Genomic DNA, 10,454 nt, shown 5'->3' on the forward strand with positions numbered 1-10,454 from the left:
CACAATAAATCTATACGCCTATCACAAAATATGCATCACCAAGATCTTTCATTTCACGTGTTTGAAAGAAATTTCTTGGTTTCATGTAACAGGCCCATGTCACTACTTGCTAGTACAATGTCATCGGCATATAACACCAAAAATATAAATCTGCTCCCACTGATCTTATGATAAATATATTGATCAACAATATTCTCTTAAAACCAACAGAGGAAACTACTTGATCAAACTTTCAATATCATTAACGGGATGCCAGGTTTAAACCATTGATGGATTTCTTTAATTTGCAAGCCAAATGACTCGATTCATCAGTCTTAAAGCCCTCTAGTTGCATCATACATATTGTTTCCTAAATGTCACCATTGAGAAATGCAGTCTTTACATCCATTTGATGAAACTCTAAATCATAATGAACTACAAGTGCCATAATGATCCTAAAAGAGTCTTTCGATGAAATTGGAGAGAATGTCTCTTTATAGTTGATGTCTTCCTTTTGAGTAAAGCATTTTACAACTAGACGTGCTTTATATCTCTGGAAATTTCCTTCAAAATCTTGTTTGGTTTTGAAAACTCATTTACAATCAGTTGGTTTAGTACTGTTAGGCAATTCGACAAGGTCCCAAATGTCATTATCCTTCATAGACTTTAACTCATCTAGCATTGCACCCTTCTACTTTTGGAAGTTAGCACTTTGATTAGTTTGATTGAAAGAGATTGGATCATATTCCCAACCTATATCAAACTCATGCTCTTGAAGATAAAACAATATAATCATCTAGAATTCCCTATCTCCTCTCCCTATTTGATCTCCTTAATGACACTTCCTATTGAGTCTGCTTAGGTTCTTCCTTATTATTTAGAGGCAACTCATAAACGGTTTGATGATGTGCTTTCACATCTTGTACTAAGTCAGAGGTATTTCAGTTTGTTCATCTTCAAACATGATATATCTGGGTTTCATACTATTACTATCTTGAATATCATCAATAAATTTGACATTACCCATCTCAATAATGGTATTACTTGAAGGATAATAACCCCTCGATATCTCCAAGTATCCAATAAAGTAGCAGCTAATTGTTATTGTGGTGCCCCTGACCCCCACGTACGGAAACTCAGGAATCGAGACACCCGGATGATGATAACACAGTCATGCATCCCAATGATAAGTGCCAAGTGTGTGTACATGCAACTGTATACAACAAAAATAAAGCAACGGATATTTTAAATGCATCGACTAAATACCAGAATTGTTTAATATAAATTCACTTAAAACAAAACATTTTAAAGAGTAATACAATTATTCCATAAAAACATAATAATTCCAAAATACATAATTCAACAAGTGAGAAACAAATCTCAAACACAAGCGAGTGATCCCAAATCATTCATCCGGCGGAGCCAAATCCTCAGGCTCAACATCAGCATCATCTGCATCAAAATCTGTGATACAATAAAATGGTACCATAGGTAAGTAATAATCCAAACAACCCACGAGATAAAAATGCATTAATGCAACCAGTAATTATGCATGCATATGATGAAATATGCATTAGACCTAAAATATCATTTTTCCTGAAAATGAATATTTCCAATGCACACAAAAAAAAAATCTCATTTTGGCCTAAAACATATCCATAAAAACATTTCCTGCCAGTTATCTTGAAAATGGCTCAAAATAATAATCTATCATTTTCCCAGAAAATGATTCACATAAAATCCTTTTATCCAACACAAGCCATTTTCTAAGAAAATAGCCCATTAATCCATTTTTTACTATATGCACCATGATCTCCCCTAGGGACTATATGCACACCCTGGCTCCCTTAGTCACATCGTGGGTAACGATCGTGCGAGTGACTTTGTAACGAGTAATGCCTAGTTCCGCACCCAGCACGTTCGTGACCAAGCATCCTCTAGCCCCCGCCAGCAATAGGGGCTACGGAGTCGGCACGAGAGTGTTATCATCCCGTCCGATCCCGTTGTCGCCCAACGACAACTCAGGGGACGTCACTCAGTATATTCCACTCTCGAGTGACCAAAGGAGCTCCACCGAGATAATGCCCCATCTTGGCTTGGGGTCGTGATACACACACACCTAAAAACCATTTCTCACATGAAAACCCAGTTTCCAAATATACACATGAACATGTATGCAATTATGCGAAAACCCAATTTTCATTTACAAACATGAACATGCATGCAAATATGCAATGTACATGACAGGACACAAATATCCAACAACCAACAAATCTTCGTATAACCCAATCACACAACAACTCCATCCTCCAATCCAACTGACCCCTTGCTCCTCGGGCTCAGTCCGGCACAACCAACCAGTTCACAGTAAATATGAGTTAGTGCAAAAATACATTTAAATCTCAAAAGTTCTTTGAGAAAATACTTACAGTGCTATAATATAATTTTTCAAGGATCACGGAAGTGCTAGAAGTTGAGGCACAGCCACGCAACAGTGTATTTTAGACTATAGTCGTGGGTCTCAAAAACTCAACTTTTCAACGGGGACAAACGAAGACTTGAGATGGATAGGGAAGAGCTTAGGGGTGTTGGTGAAGCTACTGGTAGTGGTGGTTGGTTGTTGGTAGCGGCGTGGGCGATTGGAGTCCACAAAGCTCAAATTGGAAATGGAGATGGAGGAGCTTCACAGGTGGCGGATCAGGGCTAAGGATCGCTGGGTTAGGTAGTTGGGAGGTCGCCGATGTTGTGATGAAAATATGGTGGCCAATAGTGGTGCAACGGCGACGCTAGAGCACAAAGGGTGCCGCAGCTTGGAGCTGCGCGTGGGGGCAGACGGTGGCAAGGGAGGAACTAACAACAGAGGGGGTGGTCGCCAGCAGGAGGGGAAGAGAATAGGAGGGGCGATGACAGTAACGGGCAGTGCTGTGGGTGCAAGAAGAAAACGGACGAGAGGAAGAAAAAGTAGTGGAAAAAGAATAGAAGAAGGAAAGAGAAAGAGGGAAAAAGAAAAAGTGAGAGAAATAAATGAGGTCCAGTTCTTGCAACTTGGGTCACAAAATTGATCCAACGAAAAAAATTTCAAAACAGTAATTGGAATAAAATAATTCAAACGCAGTAATTAGTTAAAATAAACTAGTAATAAAAATTCAACAACACAATAATTTTAAAGCCCACAAACGACTAATTTAAATTAAATAGCAATTTAAATGCAAAACAATAATTAATATTAAGAAGACATATCAAAATAATTTTTACAAATTAAAAATCATAAAAATAAACTAATGAGAGATCCGATAAATTTAAAATAAGAGAACCAATATTGAAATTAATTAAAATACCCATTCTATTAAAATACACTAAAATATGGGGTGTCATAGTTATTGAGCTCAATTTCCTTTCATTAGTCTTATAGGGCCTAGCCTCAGCTGGACAACCTCGAACATATAAATACATAATACTAGGCCTCTTTCTAGTCCATAACTCATATGGGGTTTTGGCTACTGCTTGACTAGGTACTCGATTGAGAATGTAAATTGTGATCTTTACGGCCTCTCCCCATAGTGACTCTGGCAAAGAAGAATGAAATATCATACTTCTAACTATATCTTTTAATGTTTGATTTTGTCTCTCAACTACACCGTTTTAACATGGAGTCTCTGGCATGGTATATTAAGGAACGATGCCACATTCTTCTAAGCACCTCGCAAAAGGCTTCGGACATTGTTCACCTGATACATCATCTCTATCATAGTATTCACCACCATGGTCAAATCTTACAGCCTTAGTTATCTTATCAAGCTGATTTTCAACTTCAGCTTTATAAGCCTTAAAAACGTCCAGTGCTTGTGGTTTTTCATGTATCAAATATAGATATCTATAAAGAGAATAATGACCTATAAAAATGACAAAATACCGTAGACCATTCCAAGATGCCATAGGAAATGGACCACAAATATCAGTATGTATCACTTTTAAAACTCTTGAAATCCTGTTGGCACCTATTTTCCTTATATTTTTTTGCTTGTCTTTTATACATTCAACATAGATTCTAAAATTTGAAAAATCAAGAGCAAGAGTTCCAATTGAGACAAGCCTTTCAATTCTCATTTTCGAGATATGTCCCAACCGCTTGTGCCACAATACAATAGATTTCTCATTGATTAATCTCATGATCTTTATACCACAACTATTTATATGCAAGGTTTCGTTTGTCCTTAATTCAGAGGCATCCAAGTCCAACAAATAAAGATTATCAATCAAAGAGCCAGTACCAACAACATTTGAATCTCGTAAAAGACTGAATTTCTCATTTCTAAATGAAAAAGAATAATCGGATTTTTCCAACCAAGAAACATAAATTAAATTCCAACTAAATGACGGTACATAAAAAGTCTCATTCAAATCCAAATAAAAAACCAGACTCTAATTTTAATCTGTAGACTCCAGTTACCTCAACACTAACTTTATTGCTATCTCCTAAGTAAATAAACTTTTCAGCATCACTCAGTTTTCGACACTTTAGGTAACCCTGCATAGTAACACTTATGTGAATAGCAGCTGCCGAATCTATCCACTAAGTGTTAGGTGGCACAATAGCTAAATTAATTTGAGCGCAAACAAGGATAGAAAAATCACATTTCTTTGCAAGCCATTTCTTATACTGGAAATAATTCTTCTTCACATAGCCATCCCTTTTGCAAAAGTAACAGGCAAAGACCTTATCCTGTTTTTGTTGCACAATTGCATGTGAAGTTCCAGCTTCCACAATTGCCTTAGCTTTATCATTCCACTTTCTTTTATTGGTGCCTGGATTTCCATGAGGAAAAATTGTCATGGGAGTAACTTTTGTCATTTCTTGTTTCAATCTTTCTTCCTCTTGCACACAATGAGCAATAAGCTCATTAAGAGTTCATTTCTCTTTTCGAGTATTATAATTAATTTTGAAAGGACCAAATTATGCAAAAAAAGCAATCAGAATGAGATGCATAAGGATTTCATCAGAAAATTCTAAATTTAATGCTCTCAATCTAGTAATAAGATTGAACATTTCTATAATATACTCCCTTATGTTCCCTTTGCCATTATACCGCATTGAAACAAGTTTGCTAAGTAGCATACTTGTTTGTTTCTTTTTCCGACACAACAAATCGTTATGGTATTTGGCTCAGGTACTTCTTGGCATTTTCCTCTTCAGGCATTGTACCTCGAATAGAATCAGGAGTAGAATGCTTCATTATCATAAGCCTCATGCGATTAGAGTGATCCCTTTTTTTATAAGCTGCTCTCTGATCAGTAGAACTCTAATCAATAGGCTTGGGAGACTCATCAACCCGAAGATCTCAATTTTGGTCAAGGAGAAAATCTCCATGATAGAGGTCACTTAGGTGAAGTATCACTTTAATTTCTCTATGCCAAATGTATGAATTACCACTGAATATCTCAAAGAAAAAGAAATTATGCAAACAAATAAGACAATATTAAACAATAAGGGTAAGGGTCAATCCCATTGGTATGTGCTTGTGATACAATTTGGCCCACAAGTATTAAACATAATGGTCATATAACTTGGACCAAATACATGGGCCCGACTAATACATATAAACCCAATGCTTACTTAACCAAATTCACCTTATATTTGTTAAGGATTGGTCCAAGGAATTTGACCAACTAAAGCAAGCCCAAGGCCTGTGTTAAGACCCAAGTCCAATTCACACAATAAACCCTACCCAAATTTTATAACACCATGACCCTAGTTACTGTAGCAAAAAGAAGCCACTGGCACCAACACTATTCCAGCCATCGGCCCAGTCGATCGAACCACTGTTTTGGTAGATCTGGACGCGGGGACGTCGATGACGACATTTCTGGCATCCTCCCATGCCTCGGGCAATCCTTTTTTAGTCAAAATCTAAAAAATAAAATAAAATAAAATAAAATTTTGGCCACCATAAGTGGCAGTTTTTGATAGATCCGGTGGGATACACACCGGCGACCACCACAACAACTCAAGAGAAACTTTTCGGTCACCCCAAAAGCTCAAAAAATGAAATCATAAAGAATTGTAGTGGCGAAGACTTCACAAAATATGCAAATCGTATTGCACAAGTAGGAAGCCTTATTCCTGCACAGATCTAACAAGTTGGATTTGATACCACTTGTTGGATCTCGTATAATATCAGAAAACACCAAGATCTCTTGTCAAATATGTGTAAAAATCTAGCCAATAGAGCGTACCTGTAGCCATTTGAGAGAAGAGCACAGCGGTATGGTTTTCCACATTCAAAATTCACTCTCTGGAAAAAAAACTCAAAACAATAGGATGTTTAGAGTCAAGAAGATGAATTTGGGGGTACTGGAGACCATGACCTATATATAATACCCAAATTTCAATTTTGCCTATCATAAAATAATGAAATTTCATGGGTCTTTAATAGGTCTCTACACATGAATTGGGTCTGTACCACTTTATGCTCATGACTTGACCAAAATCATGAGTTTCTAGAGATGTGTCAATGGCCAGGTTATATCATTTTATTGATCATACTTAGTGGGTCTTTCAAATATTATCCAAACATTATATTTGACAATTATACAATATAAGATTCATAATCTAGATTATGAATCTTATATATAGATCTATATAGGTCCATTAATTTAAATAATGCTAACAATACCTATTGTAAATTGTTCTTCCAAATCATGCATGTACGTGTTTTATTTCATTGATCTTCCAATATTGTGTGTTTCGGGAGAGTTGCAATTTATTTATTTCTGTGCAGGACTAGTTAAGCTTGGGCATGCCTTTAGTTTGGTTTTGTGGAGTTTTGGGCTTCATGTTGCCTCATATTCCTTGTTGCATGGTTTTGGGCTCAGCTGCATGCCTCTTTGTTACTAGTCCCATGGGAATAATAACCAGTACTGTGGGATGCCTTTTGTTTGTATAATGTGTTGGTTCGTATTGGGGCCTCGATCTCTACCTATATATGAAGTTTGGTTTGTTAATTTGAAAAATATCATGTACCGCGTTGGAATCTCACTTTTATTTTTTTGTGTTGATATGATATTAATGTCTATGTATCAAACACTGAATATGGAGATCGCCATGACCAATTCTATAAATTTATGATGTATGATCAATATATATATAATTTCCGTTCATGCCTCCCATCATGCCACTTAATTATATATAATATACATATATATGTATGTATGTGTGTGTGTATATATATATATATATATATATATATATATATATATATATATATACACACTACGTAAAATATGTACTCATTAAGGATGTGCTTTTGGGGGAGGGGGGATGTATTAAATTAAAACTATTACAATAATATTGGTAGGGATTCCAATAAATATGCCAAAACAAACATTAAAAAGTTTAAAAAATAAATACATCTATACTTAATTACTTGTAAATACCCTTATAAATTAATACCATAATTGAGGGAAGCCATGCTTCTTGCTCGGAAGGTTTTAAAGACTATTTTTTTTAAAAGAAAAACAGTTTAATTCCTCAATGATCTCAGATCAAAGAAACAATACAAGGACTTTCTTCCATGTCTACAGTTATATCAGAAATGACTAATGCAGATCTTGCTAAGGCATCATCAACACTACTATTTAGGTGTGCATGCATGCCTCATGCCTAATTTAGTCGGATTTCTGTTGGAATGAACTTATAAATTGAATGCGAATTCATATATATATCCATTCTTTCATAGCACATGATAGTAATTGAACCATGGATCCTTACATAAAACTAACTGCCATTATTGCTGTGTTCATTTCTCTAAGCTTTCTCTACCGTTCTTTGCTTCAAAAGACAAAGAGAGGTGACGAGGGCATCAAAAGCAAAGAGGCTCCTGAACCAGCTGGTGCATGGCCAATTATCGGCCACCTCCACCTTCTAGGCGGTGGAGATGAACTTCTATACCGAACACTCGGCACAATGGCTGACAAATACGGGCCGGCATTTAACATCCGCCTTGGCTGCCGCCGTGCTTTCGTCGTGAGTTCATGGGAAGTGGCCAAGGAATGCTTCACCATCAATGACAAGGCATTGGCTTCACGCCCCACCACAGTCGCCTCAAAGCACATGGGCTACAACCATGCTGTGTTTGGATTTGCTCCATACAGCCCCTTTTGGCGCGAGATGCGAAAGATTGCAACCCTCGAACTTCTTTCAAACCGTCGGCTCGAGATGCTCAAGCATGTTAGGGCCTCCGAAGTTGACATGGGGATAAGAGAGCTCTACGATTCATGCGTGCAAAACAGCTCCGGGAGGAGTACTACTCCTTTGCTTGTCGAACTTAAACAATGGTTGGAGGACTTGACACTGAATGTGGTGGTGCGAATGGTAGCAGGAAAACGTTATTTTGGGGCCTCGGCTGCCGGTGACGATGGCGAAGCCAGGAGGTGTCAGAAAGCAATCAGTCAGTTTTTTCATCTGATTGGTATTTTTGTGGTCTCGGACGCACTTCCTTTTCTGGGTTGGTTAGATTTGCAGGGTCATGAAAGGGCGATGAAGAAGACGGCCATGGAGTTGGATTCCATACTCGAAGGTTGGCTTGAGGAGCATCGTCGAAGTAGAAGTTCCGGTAAAGTTAAGGGTGAGGGTGAGCAGGACTTCATTGATGTGATGTTGTCACTTCAGGAGGAAGGTCAGCTGCCAAATATTCAATATGATGCAGATACAAGCATCAAATCTACCTGCCTGGTACGTTGATTATCGACAAAGAATTTTGAATTTGTATCTCATAATTAGCTGCAAAAATGATTGTTTTGCTGTTGAGACTATATATCAGAGGAGTTTGATATTCCAACATAGCAAAAATGATTGTTTTCTGTTGCTTTTGTTTTCACAATTGTACTTTATTGTTGATTTTATCATTTTTAATTAGACTTGTTCATGCATAACATTTTAAATAATTTCACACATCAAACATGTGTCACAAAAGATGCAGACAAATTTCCAGAACGTGTCATGATTTCCAATAAATTTAGAGAACTGTTACGGACAAAAAAAGATTACACAAAATAAATCTATAAACTTATATGATTTTATGGAATTCGTTAGATCTACTTTATAATAAAAATAACTTTACAATCTGACGTATCACATCAAGTCACATCAGTTTGTAGATTTACTTTTATGTAATTTCTATGTGGCTAAATTATTTTCCTAAGTTTGTTATATACTATCTATGTATTTTATAAGGTTAGGATGATATATGGAATACTTTAACATGCATTGTGAATTTGTGATAATTTTCCCAAAATTTTATGCAGGCGCTTATCCTTGGTGGTAGTGACACTACAGCAGGAACACTGACGTGGGCCATCTCATTACTTCTAAATAATCGACATGTGTTGAAGAAGGCACAAGAGGAATTAGATCTTCATGTTGGAATGGAAAGACAGGTTGATGAGTCGGATATAAAAAACCTTACTTATCTTCAAGCCATTATCAAGGAAACCCTCCGCCTATATCCAGCAGGTCCCTTATTAGGACCGCGAGAAGCATTTGAGGATTGCACTGTGGCTGGCTATCATGTGCCTGCCGGCACCCGCTTGGTTGTGAACATATGGAAGATTCAAAGAGATCCAAGGGTTTGGTCTAATCCATCTACTTTTCAACCAGAAAGATTTACCACAAGTCATGTGACTGTTGACGTTAGAGGTCAACAGTTTGAACTTATTCCTTTTGGGTCCGGGAGAAGGTCATGCCCCGGTGTGTCATTTGCACTCCAAGTTCTTCACTTGACGCTTGCTCGTCTCCTTCATGGCTTTGAATTGGCAACCCCATTGGATCAACCTGTTGACATGACTGAAAGCCCGGGTTTAACTATCCCTAAAGCAACTCCATTAGAGGTTCTTCTTAAGCCACGCCTCCATTCTAAACTCTATGGCTATTGAAGTGTTGTTTGCCCACGTACTCGGTGATGCATGCAGATGAATAAAATAAGATCAAAGTACTGTTATTTTCATAATTAAGCTGCTCCTTTAAAAGGACATTTGAATAATAAATTATAAAGAGGTTCTTTGTTATCGTTTTCGTTTGTGTATTGGGATATTTTTACAAATTTCCGATACAAAATATTTGAACAATTAAAAAAATAATAGATACATCATCACGTGCATGGATTCCAATGTATTTAATATTGAGGTTCACATTTCTCACGAAGAGTTTTTAATATTATGGGGTTCACTAACGGTCCAACCTTAATCTGTAATTTGTTCTACCTTCCAATTTGTTAGTCCAATAGCAAGGTCCATGCTTTGAGTGAGGTTATTGTATTTAACATCTTTGCCTGCCTTGTACATAGGGGTCATGTAAAAAAAAAAAATAAAGGAAAATAGGTTAAACCGAACGAATTAGTGGGTTTGGTCCTGCTTGTAACCGGTCTGACATTAGTTCTTAAGAATTGAAACCAATACCATATAAAGCAGTTCAGTAACGG

General features: G+C 37.0%; 1 protein-coding gene across 1 annotated transcript; it reads left to right on the forward strand.

Moving 5' to 3' along the window:
- Positions 1 to 7,708: 7,708 nt before the first annotated feature.
- On the forward strand, positions 7,709 to 10,040 carry LOC109010345 (xanthotoxin 5-hydroxylase CYP82C4-like). Its single transcript, XM_018991142.2, has 2 exons — positions 7,709 to 8,710; positions 9,283 to 10,040. The coding sequence occupies exons 1-2, from the start codon at positions 7,736 to 7,738 to the stop codon at positions 9,907 to 9,909; spliced, it is 1,602 nt and encodes a 533-aa protein (XP_018846687.1). The 5' UTR covers positions 7,709 to 7,735; the 3' UTR covers positions 9,910 to 10,040.
- Positions 10,041 to 10,454: the final 414 nt, after the last annotated feature.

The sequence above is a fragment of the Juglans regia genome, chromosome 6, assembly GCF_001411555.2.
Source record: "Juglans regia cultivar Chandler chromosome 6, Walnut 2.0, whole genome shotgun sequence".
NCBI lineage: Eukaryota > Viridiplantae > Streptophyta > Magnoliopsida > Fagales > Juglandaceae > Juglans > Juglans regia.

What these genes read in the sequence shown, in the direction of transcription:
- LOC109010345 (XM_018991142.2), top strand. Translation starts at nt 7,736, where the DNA reads ATGGATCCTTACATAAAACTAACTGCCATTATTGCTGTGTTCATTTCT. An exon ending in GCATCAAATCTACCTGCCTG is followed by an intron (nt 8,711 to 9,282) that starts GTACGTTGATTA and finishes AATTTTATGCAG; the next exon opens with GCGCTTATCCTTGGTGGTAG.